The following is a 21,977-nucleotide window of genomic DNA, read 5'->3' on the forward strand; positions in this document are numbered from 1 at the left end:
CACACTCACCCCCCCACATTCTGAATGGGCATGATAGGGTAAATGCTGACAAATTGTTGTCAATGAATGGCAAGTCTCAAACCTGGGTGGGCACAATCTTAAGACACCTTAAGGTCTCCATATACCTTTGGCCTGTATCCCTCAATATATTTGCTTAAGAAAACTTTATTTATCTCACTTAAACTTAACAACTAATCTAGCATCAACTGCTATTTGTTGAACAGAGTTCCAAACTCTACCACCCTTTGTGTGGAAATGCTTCTTAACATCACACTTGAATCGTCTGGTCCTAATTTCTTAGAGTTCTCGAGTCTCCAACCAGTAGAAATACATTATCTTAACTCCTCTGTCTTTTCCTAATTAGACCTTGAAGACTTTGACCAGATCACTCTTTAGCCTCCTAAATTCTAGAGAAAACAACCCAAATTTGTACAGTCTCTCCTCATAACTTGATCCCTGAAGTCCAGTTATCATTCTTGTAAGGTCATCCTTTCTAAGATGTGGTACCCAGATCTGCTCACAGTACTCCAAATGGGGTTCAGCCAGGGGATGCAATTTAAGAATAACAGCAATTTTACGACTGCTAAGATTTTTTTCCTCAGAGTTGTTAGTCTGTGCAGGTCTTTTTCCTAGAAACCAGTGGTGGTTGAATCCTTGAATTTATCCAAGGCAGAATTATTTAGCCGTTTGAGTGACAAGGGAGTCAAGAATATGGAGGGGCAGACAGGAAAGTAAAGTTGAGACCAAACCAAATGGTGGGTGGACTTGAGGTGTTGAGTAGACTATTCTTGCTCATAAGTCCAATGCTGCTGACACTGCAATGTACTAATGCTGAGGATTTCAAAGATTAAAAACATGAACATATGAACTAGGAGTAGGCCACTCAGCCGCTCACCTCTACTATTCAGTAAAATCATGGCTGATCTAATTGCATCACACTCCCCACCAATCTCTGAAAACATTTTAATGACACCCAGACAAATGCACAAAGCCACTTAAGATCCCACTTTGTATTTTGGGGAACAGAAGCACTGATCCCATTAAATGGATTTGACTTGAAGAGCTACTCCTGTTCCTATACTCCTACATTTGTGTCCTTTCTTACAGGAAATGTTCCCCTTGACCTGTAAGTACTATTCTGCTCGACTACAAACAGTATCCTGGGTTTATTTTGCAGCTGCTGTAGCTGAAAACACAGGGATTAATTGTGTCTGCTGTGAGCATGGACTAACTGGCTGCCCTGACGCAGCCTATAACCGCTCAATAAATCTTTCCCCAATTAGATCTGACAGACCTTGACCTGATTCCATTGACTTATGTAGCAGTAAGTAGTTAAGTTATCTAAACAAAACTGTAAACACATTCTTTTAGATCATTTGACATACATACCAAAAGCTTTAAAAAAAAACTAACCACACAAGAGGTACTCTATCACTTCCAGGTACTGAAATAATTTCTTTGAATAGGCAAAAATATTTTATCTCTTGCTTTCTATATTTTATCACTGCACATCACTTGCAACATTTCTGCAGCTTAAATTCGACAAGTTGACCTACAAAGATCAAGGACAGTGAGACTGCTCAGTTGCACTAAAATAAACAAGTAACAAAGGTCCAGTGAGAATGGAGGGAGTTCCCATAGTCATGGAGGGATGGACAGAGGGGACATGTTTCAAGGATATTCCAATACGAGGTTTATTGCTTAGCTTTCCCTCAATATTTGGATTCTAGCCAATTTACTGCAGTTTGTAAGAGTGCATCACCGGCAGGGAATTAAACTTTCCTTGTGAATTCTATTGGTATCAGCTCAATCAACTTATTTTCATCAGTTCAAGAACACAGGTTCTTCAGCTCCTTGAGCCTTACTTTTAATTTATCTCACCAACATTTACTCAACTCTGTTCTTCATCCTAAATAATTTCACCTCAATAAATACTCAGTCTTGGTCCTGAACACCTGGACTGGAAGAATGGGAAACAGAGTGCAATTGAAACTTGTTTGCAGCTATTGCTGAAGTCAGATGGCACAGGATTGACGTGAAGAGAAATAGTGATGGGACAACTAACCTCAAATGCAGGCATGCCTCTGCAGTCAAGTGACAGGGCAGCACAGCACCGGTGGTTGAAGTGAGAATGCTGCTATAGATAGATGACCCTCTGTCTCAGTCTCTTGTACATGGTGATCGCAACTATCTTGCAAAGAGGCAATGTATGTTTCGGGCCACAGCACATCCATTGTCAATCAATATGCCAGGAGTATGCTAAATGCTAGCTATAGATGGTCTGGTTCTTTATTGAAACAAAGAATCCCTTACACTTACTGAATGCTTTACACAACCTCAGGGCATCCCAAGTGGTTTAAGCTTTACTGGGTTAAGTATTTTGAAGTATATTCATTGTTATAGTTTAGGAAACAAAGAAACCAATTTGATCAAGCACTTTCAAACAGTAATGCAAAAGTAATCTGGTAATCCGTTTCAGTTGGTTAGTTATTGGCCAATGCTTTGGGCGTAGTCCCTTTCTCTTTGCAAAACACCATAGGACTTTTTTTGGGTTCACCTGATAGGACAAGTAAGACCTTGGTTTAATGTTTCATCTAGAAGGAGGTAGGTCCAACAGCACAGCACTCCCTCGGTGACTGGATGCTATCTGAGGGCACCTTCTATTACCTATCCAAAAGGCAAATCATAAATTTCTTTTATTTATGCTTCTTGCTATAAAAACAAGCTTCTGGTAATAGAGCAATGCCTTTGACTAACCAGGAGCTGGTAAGTCTTTTGAATCAGAAATTGGAATGTTATCAACTGTACCACAACTATGAAGACTATGTTCTACAGCTGTTAGAGTGCACATAGTTGTCTCTGACCACTGTCCGCACAATGAGTACATCAGTTTGGCTTTACTGGCTGGTCACCCTGGCATGCCTTGATCATCTGGTAAGTTGGCACGTAAGACACACTAGTCAGGCTGCTTCTAAAGACTTGGCAAATATCCCTAACCCCCTCACATTCACATCTAATGACATTATCCATCATTCCATCCCAACCCAGTTCATCACCCATGTAAATGATAGTACTCAATGAATCATCTTCCACAGCTTTGTATAGCTAGCACCAAGGTCGCGTTCCTTCAGGCTGTATAACCTTTATCCCCAGATGATCTAATTAATACCTGGCAAGGATTATCAGAATTAGTGCTCGCTGGTGAAGAAACTGCGTATCACAACTGATTAATGCACTGTGAAGCACAAATCCATCCTGGTTGGTGAGATAGAAGACCTTATTTCTCCTGTCAGTGCAGGTTTCTTATTAAACAATTGGGGGTTGTATGCATTTTTAATGTTAGAGAGTATACCACACTTGTGGACATTGAATTCTGTCAGTCTCTGTTTTTGATTTGCCCCAATCCCACTGTAATTTTCTTTATTCAAAAGAAATCAATATACTTCTGTTTCTGGCGTTGTTGTAAATTCTTACTCCATCTGTGGGGATCCAGCAGCTTATTTAACAGGCTGCATCCCAGTGTATCTATTTCATGAGTAGAGAAATGTCAAAGTGGAAGTTCTGTTTTTTAATGAGGTTTCTCTGGGGCAAACATGAGGCAGTCATACTTTTTCTGTCATAACCGTGTCTCCACAAAACCCTAGGTGGAGTGTAATCTAGTGTTAACTTAGCAGACATCCTCTGCATTAAAGTCTAACATTTCAGTTAGCACTACCATACCCTAGATAAAACCAAACAATAGATCCACCCATTCTGGATTTCAGAAAACACTATGAGCAGTTTATCCTTAACAATTTAGGGTTTTTTTGGGGTGGATTGCTGGAACTGAATTTTGTCAGTTTGTAATTTTGTTTGCATATCAAAAGCAGCTTTTTGCAAAAGACTCTGACCAAAGAGCACCAATTCTGATCCAGAGCATTATTTAATTAGCCAGTGCAATGCTTCTGGTTGTCTAAAATATGCCAGAAACTGTTCCATTTAATTGGGTATGATTCATCAAAACTTATCACAGTTGCTATGTTCCTGTTCCTGTTCAGCTGTGTTGCTAGATTAGCAATCCACAGGCAGATAAGGAAAACTAGAGCAAAAACAGAAAATGCCAGAAATACTCAGGAGGTGCAGCCGCATCTGAGGAGAGGGAGAGAAAGAGTGAATGTTTCAGGTTATTTGCTTTTCATCAGAACATGGCGCATAACCTTGAATTATTGGTTCCATTTTTCTCTCCGCATCAATGACATTCAAAGCTCAAAGAAAATCCAGGCAAAGCTTAATAGGTACCCCAACAAAAATTGCAGGAAGTTGTCAAGGCTTCTTTGACAGCATTTGCCATAAGCATGACCACACCTCTTCAGGACAAGGACACCAGATGCATAGGAACACACAACCTTCTAGTGGGCGGCACAGTGGTTAGCACTGCTGCCTCACAGCGCCAGAGACCCGGGTTCAATTCCTGCCTCAGGCAACTGTCTGTGTGGAGTTTGCACATTCTCCCAGTGTCTGCATGGGTTTCCTCCGGGTGCTCCAGTTTCCAAAAAATGTGCAGGTTAGGTGAATTGGCCATGGTAAATTGCCCGTAGTGTTAGGTGAAGGGGTAAATGTAGGGGAATGGGTCTGAGTGGGTTGCTCTTCGGAGATTTGGTGTGGACTTGTTGGGCTGAAGGGCCTGTTTCCACACTGTAAGTAATCTAATCTAATCCAATGTAATCTATCTGGAACTATATTGCTGTTCCTTCACCTGGAACCAGCCTACCTTACAACAGTAGAAGTACCCTCGGATGGTTCACCATCACCTTCTAAAAGGCAAATGTGGATAAGTCATAAATGCTGACCTTTCCAGTGACACCTACATACCATATTTTATAATGAATGCAATAATTTTAAAAATTAACCCCTGAACCATCTTTAACTGTCAATACCAACATCCTCATGTAAGAGGAGGTGATTTGACGTTTGAGCTTGTTTTGCCATTCAATATGATCGTGGCTGATCCTCTGTCTCAACACTATCCCTTATTTGTTTTCAGGCCAAAGACTCTTTCAGATAAACGACTCATTATGGCATCGAAGAGGTGTTTGTCCGCTCTTAGGACCTTTAGCAAGTAGGAGATTCCTCTCACTGGTGAGGCTAAGTCAGTCAGAGTTACTCAAACAGGCTCAAGGGTAGCAGAGTGGTCACATATTGAATGTTGTCTGAGGTAGCTTCTTATGAAGATAATTATGTCATTCGCCATACAGCACAGAAACAGACCCTTTGGTCCAACTCTGCCATGCCAACCAAGTTTCCCAAACTAAACTAGTTCCACTTGCCTGCATTTGGCCCGTAAACCTTTCCTGCGCATGTACTTATCTGAATGTCTTTTAAATGTTGTGACTGTACCTGCGTCTACTAGTTCCTCTGACAGTTCGTTCCACATAAACCAATATGACCCCGAGCTTTGAACCCCCCCGCCCCAAACTCTATCTGAGATAAAAGACTGTTGCTATCCACCTTATCTATGCCCCTCAGAATTTTATAAACCTCCTATAAGGTCACCCCTCAACCTCCTACAAGAAAACAGAGAACCCAAGGAGAGACAGAGCGAAGGACAGACAAGTTAAATACTTTATGGTATAGTGAGCTGTAGGAAAATACATCTTGTAAAACTTCCTTCCTATGTTTCATGTAAAGTCGTTTGTTTTTTTCTTGGTTCACCTTATCAGAATCATTTTCATTCCACCTTACATGTGGTAAAGCTTGGGAATTGTAGTATCTAAAGCACATAAAAGGTGGTCTTTGTCACATTCCATGGGCTATGCCATTTTTAATTGGATAAATGAGACTGTCTGAGTTCACTTCAGGTCATGTGTAATGTGAGGCCCCACTTTGGGAGGGATCAGAACACCAAACAATGGAGAAATTTAGTTGAATAGTACAGTAAATTTCTGAATTATCCAGAACCACTGGTGTAGAGTGAATGGTGGTTTTGCCTCCAGTTGAATTGGTGTCTGTTGTTTTTGCCAGATTTCTACACTCCGACAATGATTGGGTTAAAGACAGATCAAGAGGTTCTGTCTCAGCTGGTAAAGATGAAGGTCCCTGCAGTGGCTGCATTAATGGAAAGACATAATGTGATGTGGACCTTGGTTGTGGGGCGATGGTTCATCTGTTTGTTTATCGACATTCTCCCCGTGGAGGTAAGTCCATTGGATAAGAGAATCCTAGTCCTACTATATTACAATTGCTAACACCATTAATGGCTTTACAAATCTCCCTATCTTGTGTCTGCTCTCCTAAAATTGTGTTTTCTTCCCAAATTATTGCTGTGTCTTTTAAAGCATTTGCTTACTATTCCTTATAATTTCTGGTATGTTAATTGTTTGCAGTCATTAAGAAATTGATCCCAAAAACAATTGTATATGTATATCGTGTCTTAAAGATTTAGCCCAGAGGCTAAAGGGTCATTGGTTCCAGGTGACAAGTAACCAGTTCTCCTCATCTGACCTAATCCACTGGCCTTGAAGCAGCTATAATGACATAAATTCAAGAGCGTGGTGCTGGAAAAGCACGGAAGGTCAGGCAGCATCCGAGGAGCAGGAGATTTGCCATTTCGGACAAAAGCCCTTCATCAGGAATCAATAACATAAATCTTATCTGCTTGAGCTTTACATGATGTTTTGGTTGTTGGAATCATTATTTAACCTGCATGATGCTCAGAACTCCCAATTTCTTAAAACAGGTTATAAATGGAGAACAACAATGTTTGAAATGGTATAAAAGTTGATGCTAAATTTTCTAGTGAATGGTGCCACCAAGTGTGTAGATGGGATAAATGCTGCGTGAGTACTTCTGCAATCATGAGCTGCTTGTCAAAGCTGTCAGTCCTATTCTGCTGCAGCCTGCCAAGGCTGGACAAGGAGATGAGGGATGTGAATCTTGATGCAACAGCATCAGTCCGTGGAGGTTGCACCATCACACGAAATATATCTCCTTTTGACATGTTTAGATCATATAGCCCTTGAAATTGGGGGGAAATTAGCTGATACTGCATAAGGATTTAAGGTCAGTCAGTCTGATGATTGACCTAACGTAGCTGGGGTATGGGAACTAAGACAGAATAGTGGAGGAGAATAGCAGGATTCACAAAATACTTGGTAGAAGCAACTGACAGTACAGTAGAGAATAGCAGGATGGGGGGGGGGGGGGGTGAGAAACAAAATTTAAATTGAGTTACTGTGTATTTATGTGAATGCATGAAGTGCAGTAAATATGATTGGGCAGTTAAAGATACAGATTGCCATGTAGAAATAGGATGATATGGCAATAATGGAGACTTAACCCAGGGCAGGATGAGACTGTCTGTTAAATATTCCTTGGTATGAAGTGTTTAGAACAAGGAAGAGGATAGAGATGTTGATTAAAGAGATCACTGCAGTGCTGGACATCTCAGGGTTCAAGAACAAAATCAATTTGGTAGAGCTAAGGAACAAAAAGGATTCAGTTACATTGCTTGGTGTAGATAATAGACTACCAACTAGCGGGAAGGATGTGGAACAACAAATTTGCAGGGAAATTAGAGAGAGATAGCAACATTATAGAGTAGGTATAATGGGAGATGTCGCTTACCCAAGTATAGACTGGATACCAGTAGTGCAGAGAGCAACGACGGCCAAATGTTCCTGGGTTACGTGCAGGAGAGCTTCCCAAAGCATTATGTATCCAGTCCAAAAAGAGTAATAAATCTGTGGAATTCCTTTTCGTACAGTACTGGGGAGACTAGGTTGTTAAGTATATTCAAAGCTGAGATAACCAGATTTCTGATCATTAAGGGAAATCAAGAGTCATGTGGAAAAGGCTGGAAATTGGAGTTTAGGATTATCAGATCAGCCGTGATCTCTTTGGAGCAAACTTAATGGGCTAACTGGCCAATGTGTGCTGCCATATCTTATTTCTTCCAGAATGGATGCACCGTTGGACCTGGCTCTTGGAAATGACCAAGGACTAAGTGGATCAAGTGTCTGTAAGGCAGCATTTAGGACGTAGCTGTATTGTAAGGTTCTGGATGGTGATGGAGAATGACATTTAAAATTCCGGGGTGAGAAAACTCAACCAGCTGATGGAGAGCAGAATTTAATGGGGCTAGTGCAGAGCTGGAGAGGATTGGCTATATCAGAGATTGGTGGGAAAATCAGAAAATAAGCAACAGGCTCTGTTCATACAGGTGATGATTCAGGTCTGGTTGTGGTGTATTCCCTCAAATGGGAAAGGTAGGAGAATTCCCGAACTGACAAAAGAGATAGAAATTAAGATACAGAAGGAAAGTGTGTTTATGACAGGTCTCAAGCAGATAATACAATTGAGAACCAAATGGAATACTGAAGGTTAAGAGGGAAGGTTAAAAAAAAAAGCCAATAAGAGAAACAAAAAGGAATTATGAGAAAAGGCTGGCAGCCAACAAAAAGGAATCTCTTTATGGTTTGTAAATAGTAAAGTAGTGGTAAAAGGAGGAGCAGGGCAGATTAGGGCCAAAAAGAAAATTAATGGAGGTGGGTGTTAAATGAATATCTTGCATCTGTCTTTATCAAAGACAGAAATGGTACTCCGGTCAATGTAACTGATGAGGAAACCCTGTCACTAGAATGGTTTAAAATTGATAAGGAAGAAGTGCTGGAATACTGTTGGTACTTAGAATTGACAAGGAATCAGGACTGGATGAAACGAATCCAAAGATTTTGAAAGAAGTGTGTGAGAGAAATCAGGCAATAATCTTTGAGTCTTCCCCAGACTGTGGGGAGGTGCCAGAAGACTGGAAAGTTGCAAACATGACAGCCTTGTTCAAGAAAGTTTCTAAGGATAATCCCAGCAATTAAGTTAAAAGTCACACAACACCAGGTTATAGACCCAGCAGGTTAATTTGGAAGCACTAACTTTCAGAGTGCTGCTCCTTTTTCAGGTGGTGATGGCCTGACGAAGGAACAGCACTCTGAAAGCTAGTGCTTCTAAATAAACCGGTTAGCATTTGTAGTCACATGGAAAAAATTGGTTTGTTTGGGAAGGGTTAGCATGGATTTCTAAAGAGGAATCCATCTTTAACTAATTTGCTGGATGAGGTTAGCAAACGTATATTAACCACCAGACAGCATCCGATACAGTACCACACAACAGACTTGAAGCACATTTTAGATCATGGTATAAGAGGGTGTGTAGCATCATGGATATAAAATTGCCTGAATGTCAGGAAACACTGGAATTCCCGAGGGGTTCATATTGGGACTGTTGCTTTTTCTGATGCATATTAATGATCTAGATCTTGACGGGCAAGGGGCAATTCTAATGTTTGCAGATGAGACAAAACCTGAAGAATTGTAAACTGTGAGGACTGCGTAGAACTCTAGAAGGGTTTAAACAAGTTGATGGAGTGGGCCAATACGTGATTTGCAAATGAGTAGTTACGGTGTGGGATGCACTGCCTAAAAATGCTATGAAGTAACGTTCACCTGAGATAATTCAAGAGAGGACTGGATAATTATTTGGATAAAAGTAATGTGACAGCATGAGACCAGCACTATGAAATGGTGCTAATGTAAAGAGCTGTGGCAGGCACAGTGTGCTGAATGGCCACTACCTTCACCGTACGATTTATGTGATTCTGTGAACAATACACACTGGTAACAGCAACAATGGTTTCCTTCTGTAGGTTTGTCTTCAGTGCTGCTTGATTAAATTTGTAGGAGAAGATTGGTCCTTCAGCCCAACTGGTCTATTCTTGGTGTTCTACTGTACCCAAGACTTATCCTTCCATGTCTCTTTACTTCCTGTATGCATTAAGTCTCATGTGGTATGCATCAATACTATCTTCTTCCATGTGACAGTGAGTCCGCATTTCCTCCCCTCTTTCCTGTAAAGGAATTTCAAACTGTGTGTTTCTAGTACTCCCTTGGCTATCTATGCATCTGTGTGCAGGAAGTCCTCCTGCAAAGTGGTGGTTGAGTTCCTGAGATTTGGAACTTTAAATGAAATGATTTTCAGGAAGACCATAAGAAATAGGAACAGGTGTAGGCCTTTTGGCTCCTCAAGCCTATTCCACATAAATAGGATCATGGCTGATGCGCCATCCCTCCACTTTGCCCGTTTCCTGTAACCCTCAATCCTCTGATCGAGAAACTATGTATGTCAAACTTAACTGTACACATGGATTCTGCCCTCACAGCTGTCTATGGCAAGGAGTTCTAAAGAACACTCAACTCGTTGAGAGAAGTATGTCCTCCTCATCTCAGTCTTGTGTTGGTGTCCCTTTATTCTGAGATTATGCCCTCTGGTTCTAGACCCTTCCTTGAGGGGAAGCTCTCAGCATTTGCCTCATCAAGCCCCTTAAAAATCCTATTATTCAATGAGATCACTTATCATTCATTCTTCTCAACTCCAGTGAATATAGTCTGACTAGTTTGGCCACTATTCTTAAGACAATCCCTCCACAATAGGGATAATCATGATGAACCTTCTCTGAACTGTCTCCAATGAAATGATATCTTTCCTTAAATAAAATGACTAAAACTGCTCTGTGCTCCAGATGTGGTCTCACCTGCACCTTGTACAGTTGTAGTAAGACGTTCCTGCTCTTATACTCCAACCTCCCTGAAGTAAGGGCCAACATTCCATTAGCCTTCCTGATTACCTGCCACACCTGTGTGTGAGCTTTGTGTTTTGTGCACACATCCCTTTTGCATTGAGGCTTTTTACAGTTTTTCTCCATTTAATTAATATTCTGTTCTTTTGTTCAACTTTTCAAAATAAACAACTTTGCACTTGCCGACTTTATTCTCCATTTGGCAACTTTTTGACAACTTACTTAACTGATCAATATCTCTCTGGAAACTGTACTCCTCTCTCAATCTGTCTTTCCACCTGTTTTAGTGTTATCTGCAAATTTGGCTTCAGTACATTCACTTCCTTCCTCAAAGTTGTTAATACAAACTGTAAACTATTGCAGTCCCAGCACTGATCCCTGTGGAACCACACTGGTTACAAACTGCCAGCCTGAAGAATAAGTCCTTATCCCCACCCACTGTTTCCTGCCCAATAGCTAATTCTCAATCTACACCAACATAATATCTCCAATACCGTGGACTCTTACTTTAGGATTTAACCTTTTGTCAGAGACTTTTTCAAACATCTTCTTGAAGTCTAAATGCAACACATCTGCTGGTTTCCTTCACTCTAGTTGAGATGTCCTCAATAAATTAGTCACATGATTAATCCACATACCCACAATAACCTACCATTCTCTTGCTTCTTAAGAATCTGTCTACTTCCAGTTTAAAAAGATTCAAAGTCTCTGGGTCCACTGCCTTTTTGAGGCAGAGAGTTGCAAAGATTTGTGACTCTCTAAGGAATAAAAAAAATTCTCCTCATCTCTGTCTTAAATGGACAATTCTTACCTTGAAACAATGACCAATTCAATGTCCTGAGAGCAGGCCACCTAGGTCATCTGTAGGAAATAACACTAACCAAAAGTCTCTGTGTTAAATAAGTATATTGTTACTAGTTTACTAATGACACTAAAGTGAAATACCATTGTAGATTAGCTTCAAATGAAAATTTACTGTACCATGTATGGTGTTATCTTCTCACACTCTAACAAGTAAGGAGTCTTTAAAAATTAAACTAAACAAAATTAAATCAAATCTCTTTTCATGTACTTGATACAAAGGCAGATTTAAGTTTTAAAGTGTTAATTCACAAAGGTCCAGCACCATTTCTGTTATTTTTCCATAAACTAGAGGGAGCAAGAGTGTCAGTTCTGATGTCAGTCATTGACCTGAAAGAATATCTATTTCTTTCTTTGACAAATGGTGCCTTACCTGTTACTTCCAGCATTTTCTGTTTTTGTTATTACAGGTCACCTTGAATAAAATAGGTCAGTCAACCATTAAAACCATTGCCTCGAACATATCAGATCAAGACAGATGGCATGTTTGTTACCATTGTCAGATCATTCTCGGTACAAGCCGATGATATATTGAAACTAGCTAGGAGGAGTTAATAAAAAATGTAAGGATCCAAATGCAGATAATTTTAGTGGAAAGTCTTTTAGGAACAAGGATCAGATTGACTTCCCAGTTTAAGAAATGTGACTGACCAAATGAAGTTCCATGAGCTCGTTTAAAAAGACAGGATACCAAATGTTTACACAACGTGGAGTTTTTCACAAGTTTGAAAAGTTGAAAAAGGTCGGTTGTAATTTTCTTGAACGAGAAGAAATTCTGGTTCATTGTGTGAAGGCCAGATGCAATCACAAAGAAAATGAAGACAGAGACAGGACTAGGGTCAAAATGAAATCTTGTGAAAAATCAAATTGCTCTCGGCAAAGCCAGTTCTTCTGTTTGGCAGAAGAAGAGAGACAAGCTCTTGGACAAGGTTACTAGAAATGTGTAACACCAGGAGAGTTGTGTAAATAGCTCTGGGATGCTTAAAAAAAGCAAATGTTTTCTTAGAAATTGCAAAACAATGAACTTGGGGGTGTTATTGTTTGATCAGTTGAAAAGGAACTTTGGAAAGCTAAACTGCAAGAGGAAAGGTTTATAGCAAGATTATCTAGTTGAGAATTATATCTTTGAAACTTGATGCTGTTGGTGGAGGATCTGTGACCTGGTTTGCAAGCATAAACAATAGCTTGTAGTGGGACTGTGTAGCTACGTATTGTCACATGTCCATAAAAAAATTGAGTTTTCTTATGCTTGTGCTTTGTATTGATGTAATTAATAAACAGGCAATTTTCACTTTTAAATATTTTTTCTATTTAAATTCTACATAATTTATGTTGATTTTGATGTGTTGGAGTAAATATTACAAAGAGTAAATCTCACAGGCAGTTTCTTCATATGCAGATCATTCAATACATTTTGTTTATTTTCTCCATGGGCTCCTAATTATACTTAACTCCATCACACTTCAGAACAAAAATTGTCATTATGAATTATAACCTTAAAAAATGTTTTGCTGTTCCTTTAACATGTGCACCATAAACTGGCTTGTAGCTTTTTATTATCCCTCACCTCCTTAAATTGGAAGAGAATACCGAGAGACACATTCTTGCAATAACCAGTCCACATAAACATAGATTTGCAATTTTAGAAGTCTTGGTTGCATTAGTATATCAAGGAATATTGGGCAGTAAATCATAGAATCCCTACAGTGTGGAAACAGGCTGTTAGCCCAACAAGTCCACACCGACCCTCCAAAGAGTATCCCATCCAGACCCATTTCCCTACCCTACTACTCTACATTTCCCCTGACTAATGCACCTAACCTACACATCCCTAAATGCTATGGTCAATTTTGCATGGCCAATTCACCTAACCTGCACATCTTTGCATTGTGGGAGGAAACGGGAGCACCCGGAGGAAACCCACGCAGACACAGGGAGAATGTGCAAACTCCACACAGACAGTCGCCCGAGGCTGGAATCAAACTGAAGTCCCTGGCGCTGTGAGGCAGCAGTGCTAACCACCGAGCCATCAGGAATACCGACATTATCATAATGACACAACATTCACTTACAGGACTGGCTGCTGCTGAGCCGAGGACAGATTGTGAACAAATCTGTAATAGTTCATTAATAATTAAATAATAATGGACATCTATAGGAGTCTTTGCTGAAACTGCTACAGTGTTTACCTCCATGTCCTTTATCACCTTATGCATGGACTTGACATTGCAGAACATGTCCTGACTTCGTTGCTTAAAACACGTTCCCCATTAGCCAGTTGAGCTATTCGGGCTGAGTAAATGGTGCAATCTCTCTGTTATCAGTAGTCAACTGAAACTTTTCAAATTATGGGCTTTAGGACACCTTTTCCTCTGTCCAGTATCACCAAGCTTCTTAGAAAATTCCTGCTGTCACTATCTCTTTTGCATGCTTATCTTTCCTTGAATTACCGTTGACCTCAGTGGACTTAGCTTAATCTGAAAACCAGCAAGATCTGAAATCTGGCGTGGCCAGCTTGGAAGATTTGAGATACAATTGTTTAACCAGCAGTAAAGAAATCCTGCCTTTCTGCATTTGCTTCTTTGCTTTGTTATTAACTGCTGTCTTCACCCGTTTTACCCATTTCTCAAGAATAATTTATGCAATTTTGTAATCCTATTCCATCTTTTGTTTTCCACAGTGTAATATGTTGGGAAATATTTCTTTCTTTATCTTAGACTGTTCTTCGGATTTGGGACTGTCTCTTCTATGAAGGATCTAAAGTCACCTTTCGTGTGGCCTTGACATTAATAAAGTACCACCAGGCTTCCATTTTAGAAGCTAACAGTTTCCCTGCCATCTGTGAGAAATTCAAGGAAATCACACATGGGCCTCTGGTCCGAGATTGCCATGGCTTTATGCGGGTGAGTTTGTTCTTTCTGCAAGTTGTGAAGTCAAACACCGTTCAGACTATTGGAGAATTGATTGAACAAAATGTCACATTTCTCCTGAAAATTAATTGTTACAACAAGCCTTTTCCGTTTTGAGTGTGTGGGTGCAGGGATTGGATTGAACGCTTGTGTTCATCGACTTTTAGTATATGGAAGTGTCCCAGAGTGTTTCATTCTGTCATAATCCAATAGTATTGATGACAGAAGGAGATGTTACAAATTATAACCATAGGTGTTCACCATTTCATGGTCAACAGTGAAGAATACAACACAAGCCGATCATTTCAGTCCTTTCAGTTGGTTCTACTATCACTTAGCTTATAGTCCAAGAGCCTAGTTGTTCATATTGTGTTTGATTCTCACAAGCAACAACACTGATAAGTACCAGTCCTTGGAGCTTGTCTATAATTGTCCATTTCTAATAACTTGTGGGTGAAAAGTAAGATGACATAGATATATGATTAATGAAAGATCCTTTCCATGAGGGTTTGGGGCTGGGGTGAGCAGTAGAACAGTTCTGGTCACCCCACCATTGAAACGATATTATTAAACTAGAAACAGTGCACGCAAGACTTACTAGGATGCTACTGCAACAAGAAGGTTGGAATTACGAGGAGAGCTTGGATAGGCTGGGACTTTTGTTTTCCTGGATTGTAGGAGACTGAGCCCTTATAGAGGTCTATAAAATCATGACATAGATAGTCAACAGCATTTCCCCATGGTAAGGGAATCCAAAACTAGAGAGCATAGGTTTAAGATGAGAGGGGAGAGATACAAAAGTGTCCAGAGGCGCACTTTTTTAACACAGAAAGTGGTGAATGTCTAGAACGGGCTGCCAGAGTAGTGGAAATGAGTTCAGTTTCATCATTTAAGAAACATTTAAACATGTACATGGATGGGATGGATATGGAAGGATATGGATCAAACGCAGGCAAATCGGATTAGTTTAATTGTGAAAACTGGGCAGCATGGGCAATTTTGGGCCGAAGGGCCTGCTTCCATGTTGTAGACCTCTGTGACTCTATTCATAGATCATGTAGGTGATGGGGAATATTAGAAAGGCTACATGGAATTAGGATGCTCATGAAGGATAAACTGTACTGTGGACTAGTTGGACTGAATGTAGCCTCTTACATGAAATTAGTCAGTAAAGACATTTGGAAGTTTGAATCTTGATGTGGTTGTTAATTGGCTAGAGACCCAGTTACTGCCCAGTTTTAGTGAAGGTGAACAATCCTTTCCCTGTCTGATACATGTAGAATTACGTGGACATTAACAGAGGACATGTTGGGTCAAAGTAATAAAATGCTATAAATACTGAGCAGCAACTGTCGAGGCGGAAAGAGTGTTCTTATTTCAGGTTACCTTTCATTAGAATTGGAAAAAAATTAAGAGATCTAATTGATTTTAAGCGAGTGCAGAGGCAGGAAAACAGAGATAAGGGAAAGAACAAAAAGGAAGGTTTGAGTTTGTCTTCCACCTGGTTGACGAACCCTTGACGATATCTGTTCTGTTTCTCATTTCAATTCTCACCCCCTCCCTTCCTTCCCAGAACAATAGTAGGGATCCCCCTTGATCTTGCTTCACCTTCTTATCAGCCTCAACATCAAAGGATCACCCTCCTGCCTTACCATTACCTCCAGTACAATGCCACCATCAAACGCTTCTTCCTTCATCCCCTTTCAGCGTTCTAAAGGGACTGAACACTCCTCAACACCCTGGTTCTCCCTTCAGTCGCTCCAAACAACCTCTCGGTTACCCACAGAACCTTCCCCTGCAAATGCAGGAGATGTTACACTTGCCCTTTTACCTCTTCCCTTCTCAGTCAGTAGTTCAATACACTCCTTCCAGGTTAAACAGTCATTTACTTGTATTACTTTCAATTAGTATTCTCTGCCCCCAGTGCAGTTTTCTCTGCACTGGGGATGCCAAATGCAGATTGGATTAATGCTTTGTCGAACACCTCCGTTCAGTCTGCAAGCATTATTGCGAGCTTTACCTTTGCTTGTCATTTCAGTTCTCTGTCCCACTGCATTTTCTGTCCTCAGCCACCTCCTCTGTTCCAGTGAAGCTCAATGTAAGTTGAGAGATCCAGACATGGTTCAAACATTTGAGATCATATCTATTGTTTCCTTCAGACAACCACTGTTAGTGATAATCTGTTATGCTTCATCTAGGATACATCTTAGTGATTCTCTTGATCATTCCGCTTCCAACATCACTTCTTTTGTAATTTAATCTCTCCTGTATTCCACCCTGTCATAAACATTCCCTGTTATTTCCCCCACTCTCTCCATTTGCTTCTATACTCTCAACCAGTCACATCACTAATATTTCCCAATTCTAATGAAAGATCATTGACCTAAAGCATCAATTGTATTTCTGTTCACACAGATGCTGCCTGACCTGCTAAATGTTTCCAGAATTTTCTGTTTTTTGCACAAATTTCCAGCATCTTAAGTATTTGATTTCTATAAATGCTAGATCAATTTCTGATTAAAATGTACACCAGTTTATTTTCACAATATAGCCCTGTCTTAATGTGTGTACTAATTTCCTCTAGAAAATATTCACTGAGCCTGGAAGGTTACCCCTGGCAACGATCATCAAGCTACGTGAGCACTGTAAGGCTGAAATAGATGCTCAGAGTTGATTTGCGTTTCTCAGTTTTGGAACATTTAATACCTCAGGAACCTGAAGACTTCCTACATTCCTCAATTGAAAATCTGGGCTGCATTTACCTGACTGTTGTATATATCTTCTTTCAGAAAAAGAATTACCCAGTTATTTTATATCTGCTGTGAATCCAGCTGGATCAAAATGAACTACAACAATATTTGACATTGTTGTTTCAGATTTAAAACAATATTTCTAAATGAAGGGCTGTTTGTACATTGGTTATTTCACAATCTTATTAATAGTCATTATTTTCTCCATCTGAAATATGAGCATGGTTTTAACTTTGCAAATGAGTTTTGAATGAGTTAATTTCTTGGCCATAACTACTTTCAAACAGTTTGTTTTTTATTATACTATTAAATAAAATTATTCAATGAGTCAGCAAATGGAAAATTTTCACATCGCACATATGGTTGTTGATTTCAGTAGTGTTTAATCAGGTGTAACTAAATTCTTGATCAACTGCAAGATCTTCAGGACTTGCAGTGTCTCTCATTGAGTGCAGGATGGATCCCTGCTCTGGGTTCAGTGATGCTCCAGTGTAAACTGACTCATTCACTCACTCTTTCCCTCACTGTCACTCTCCCTCACTCACACTCTTTCTCTCACTCTCACTCTCACTCTCACACTCTCTCTCTCTCTCTCTCTCACACTCTCTCACTCTATTTAGATTTCTGCTGCACTCTGGGTCCAGTGACATTCTGGCCCAAGCTGCAGTCTTGTTGTGATTGATGGAGTATTACTCTAGATTTGGTGATGGTCCAGTTTAGGCTGCAGTTTATCATGCAGCAGAAGGCTTGGCTTCTGGTTAAGCAACACTCCTGCAAGAGCTCCAGTCTTGTACCCAGTGACAGTCAGAATGTTGGTCTGTTTTGGGTTCAGAGTGTCCAGCGGTGAAGACATTGCTACATTTTGTAGATGAGATGAGTGGTTTTGGGCTGTGCCAGACAATTTGCTGGCACTTCACATCTGGAAAAAGCAATAATTGAAAACTGGCAGTTTTATAGATGTAGTGCTTGATGTCGAGCCATTGATTTGTATGTTTCTTTGCCACTGTGGTATATGTGATTGTTTGTAACTCTAGATTATTTATAAATAAATAGAAATATATTTAAGTATTTGTGTCTAATTCTGTACAAACGATAGACAGTCTGAATGCTTTCTACAAACCAATGGATGTGGTTAATACTAATGCAAGAACTAGAAATGTTCCTGATGTTCATGTAAATCAGTGTTGCTGCTCCCTCCAATTTCAACTGTAATTTTCCCAGCTCATGCCTGTTTGAGTCTGAGCTTTTGTGTCCCTCCAATTTCAGAGGTTGAACCCAAATCATCCACCTGTCCTCAGATATTTTTAAGAAATCTGAGTCCTCAGTTTAGTTGCCCTCAACTGCATAGTTTCCAAAGCCTGGATGTTGTACAGCAACACCTACATATATGAGCTATCCCAGTGCATTGTTCAGTTATTGGCCTGGATTTCACATCCAGCCTTTAACTCAGGGGCGTAATCCTTGCTTTCTGGGACATTGTTTTCTAACATGTTCTCCCACCATGGTGCAGAGCTGCAAATGATCTGTGGTGATCTCTGTGTACCTTGGAACACATTTAAAATTGCAGGAAGAAATTGCCAATAGGCTTTTCTCTTGTGTAAAAGGATCATCATTTAAGGCTATTTTTCTGCAGTTGTTACTAATCTCGCCTCGCACAGTTGTGTATCACTTGCTGTGTCCAGTCCTGCTGTAAAGTGAAGACATCAGTACCTCCCAGTTCGGCATGAGACTTGCTTCTGTCTGCACTGGCCATTGAGGTACTTATGGATTTGTTGCACTTTTGAAAGATAAGGGAAAGATTAAGGATGTATTTATTGGCTCCCGTATGACTTTGATTATTTGAATAGTCACAATTATTTAGCAATTACCATCATGATTTGGTAGGTTCTGGTAAGTAAGGTTGGGGGCTAGTTTGGGAAGGTCACAGTGGGGTTTGGATTGAGAGCTGGTGACAGTACTGGTAAACTCAGATTACAAATGATATGAACTGGGGGAGTCATGAGCCAGAGCATGTTGGATAATGAATGAGAGGGATTGGGAGTGCAAAGTGGGATAGGGTCCAGTTTAAATGTTAACCTCTTCCACCCCTATCTGTATGATACCATCTGTGGTATGGTTAATCTTACCTGTCTGGAAGTTGCTTCATTGGAGTATCATCTTGTAAGAATATACTCATGATGAAGCTGGAGCAGGGGATAGTGCACAGACAAGAGTTATCAGTGTTTGCACAGGGAATGCTACTTTATGACTAATGCTCTAGATTTGGTAGATTCCTTGGAATTTTGAGTTCTAGTTGATTTGATTCCTGACAGATGCATTCCTACAAAAATTGGGGGAAAAAAGTCTGGCCCTCAAACCAGATTTTAAAAAATCTGTTGAAGAGTCTTAAATCTCTGCCATTTCTTTAAGTCTAGTCAAAATGTTGCTGCTTTTTACGTGACATAGTGAGTATCTTAGGGTAACATTCAGTGATCTTACACATGATTGTACATCTGGATGTACAATGATACAAAGTGAAACATTTTTTTAAACATATTTTGAAGTTGCATTGATCTACTGATGTAACCATTACAATTTGTTAGAATAGCTTCCTACAGAATGGAGTGACAGATCTCCTTGAAGACCTGTTGAATTTGAAAATATAAACTCATTGAGAAAAATCTCAATCTTCTATTAAAGAAAACCCACAAATTCAGGTATGTATCAAATATTTATTATTGCCCTTCATCTATCGCCAAACCAATTTGAAATCATGTACAAAGAAAACAAAATCACAAACTTAATGTATTTTTTTTTTCAGTCGTTTTATGTATTTAAAACTATGAGCTTCACTGTGGCAAAGGTGGTTGGGAGGGAGGAAGGATGTGACCTCCTTTCCGGATTAGCATACCAATTTCATCTTTCATTTTGTTGATTTCTTTTGCTTGTCTTTCCACGATTTGAATCAAGTTCTGCTTCTCTTCCAATTTAGCTTTTTGTTTCTGAACCTCAACACCCTGGATCAAGAACAGCAATGTTCACAATCAGTTCCAAATAACTTCAGTTTGTGTCCAAGATATCACCTTGTACTATAGTGAGTGTAAACTCTGAAACTACGAAGGCTCAGAGACCGTATGAGACAGACCAGTAACGTAATATAAAAACAAGTTATTTTTTCCCATCACTGCTAAATCACTAATTACACTGTAAACCAAACAACAATGATATATAAAACTTTCATAGAGGAGCATGCTTTGTGCAATTCACATTAATGGATTTACATAGTGGAAATGGAATGGCATGTAGCCAGACTGAGTAAAGATAGAAAGTTCCTTCTCTGAAGGGCTTAGAGGAACCAGTTAGCTTTTTACAAAAATCTGATAGGTTCCATCATCATGCTACAAAATAATTATGTTCCATATAAACCCATGCCTGTAATTAAAAGATGGATACCGATTTTGTGAGGCAACATCACATTCAAGAACTTGGAAAAAGAAAAGAAGATATGAGAATACTGCCTTCCTTTTTATGTTCTGAGACTCAGCTCACAAATGTATGTCAGTCCCTTTTATGTTATCACAGGTTAATACTCTATGGGGCTATGGAAAAATGTCACAAAAGAAGCATATGCTACAAAGCAAACAGGCAAGATTACTACTTAAATCATTCTTCCAATATGATTGTTTTAAAGGTGGCTAAGAATATTACAGCAACTTCAATAGTTTTAATGTATTAATATGAGGATCTTGTTATCATGTATGAGTTGAAAACTTTAAACAATGAATATTGGCTCAAGAAATTTAGAATTCTGCAATGCAAGGGTCAGAATTCACTGAAATATAAATCACCAGCAATAAAAATCAGCATCTTAATCTAATTTGAAAATCACAGCATATGGGAAATTTGAATGGAGCTAACTTAAAACTATGAAGTGCTAAATATGATTTTAAAATATTACCATTTTCTTCTGTTGGTTATTTAACTGTGATTCAATTTTTCTCTTTTCCAATGTCAGCGTGTTCATCTGATCCAGTTTGCATGTATATTGCCTGGTGAAATCTGTAAGTTCAGCTTGCAATTCTGCTATTTTCTCCTAGATTGGGACAACATTTAAGAAAATGCACTATTATTCTCTTATGAAATATGACTCAATTGGACAGAAACCCTTTGATCCCCTTGTAGTCAAAGGACGTTTTAAATGCAAGATTCTCAAATGGAAATCAAATTTCCTAATATTATACCTTTCTTTCATTTTAGTTACTCGATAAATTTAATGAAACACTCCTGGCACAATCATTCCAGATCCATGCACACCTATTGTTAGAAGCAGTCAAGCCACTGCATTAGTCTTATTATCCATACTGGTGTTAATCTGTTACTTTGTTGTTCTGTAATCTGTGGGTTATATTTCTAAACCAGATCCACCTTTCCTTTAGTCTACTGCTTTCAAGTAGGGAGAGGATCGTAAGTTGAGCAGCAGGACTGAGGATGTTAGTGTAAGCATTAGGAGGAACTGAGATCTCTGCTGTGTAGAGGTGACCATTGAGAGTGAGGAAAATGGTTCTGTTTGTAAAGTTAGACTTACAGGGCTGTGCAGAGAGTTAGCTGTGAAGGGGAGCCTTACCTTGACCAGATCACTTCCTGGGAAAATATTGACATCATTTTGGAAAGACAAATAAGAATGCGGAATACAGGGTTAACGGTAGGGTTCTTAGTGAGGTGGAGGAACAGGGATCTTGGGGTCTATGTTCATAGGTCTTTGAAAGTTGCCACTCAGGTGGATAGAGCTTGTAAGAAGGCCTATGGTGTATTAGCGTTCATTAGCAGAGGGATTGAATTCAAGAGTCATGAAGTGATGTTACAGCTGTACAGGAC

The 21,977-nt window shown here is 39.6% G+C and overlaps 2 protein-coding genes across 2 annotated transcripts in view; one reads left to right on the top strand and one right to left on the bottom strand.

Moving 5' to 3' along the window:
- Window positions 1-18,188, top strand: part of grtp1a (growth hormone regulated TBC protein 1a) — a 70,608-nt gene extending 52,420 nt beyond the window's left edge. Inside the window, exons 6-8 of the mRNA XM_043700239.1 lie at window positions 6,001-6,173; window positions 14,182-14,367; window positions 16,958-18,188. Of these exons, the coding sequence (XP_043556174.1) occupies window positions 6,001-6,173; window positions 14,182-14,367; window positions 16,958-17,047 (449 nt within the window). The 3' untranslated portion in view covers window positions 17,048-18,188. The remainder of the gene's footprint in view (window positions 1-6,000; window positions 6,174-14,181; window positions 14,368-16,957) is intronic.
- Window positions 18,189-19,820: 1,632 nt separating this feature from the next.
- LOC122555469 (cilia- and flagella-associated protein 44) overlaps window positions 19,821-21,977 on the bottom strand; it is a 177,994-nt gene continuing 175,837 nt past the window's right edge. Inside the window, exons 33-34 of the mRNA XM_043701496.1 lie at window positions 21,061-21,195; window positions 19,821-20,119 (exon numbers count right to left, since the gene is read on the bottom strand). Coding sequence (XP_043557431.1) covers window positions 19,952-20,119; window positions 21,061-21,195 — 303 coding nt within the window. The 3' untranslated portion in view covers window positions 19,821-19,951. The remainder of the gene's footprint in view (window positions 20,120-21,060; window positions 21,196-21,977) is intronic.

The sequence above is a fragment of the Chiloscyllium plagiosum genome, chromosome 12 (genome assembly GCF_004010195.1).
Source record: "Chiloscyllium plagiosum isolate BGI_BamShark_2017 chromosome 12, ASM401019v2, whole genome shotgun sequence".
Lineage (NCBI taxonomy): Eukaryota > Metazoa > Chordata > Chondrichthyes > Orectolobiformes > Hemiscylliidae > Chiloscyllium > Chiloscyllium plagiosum.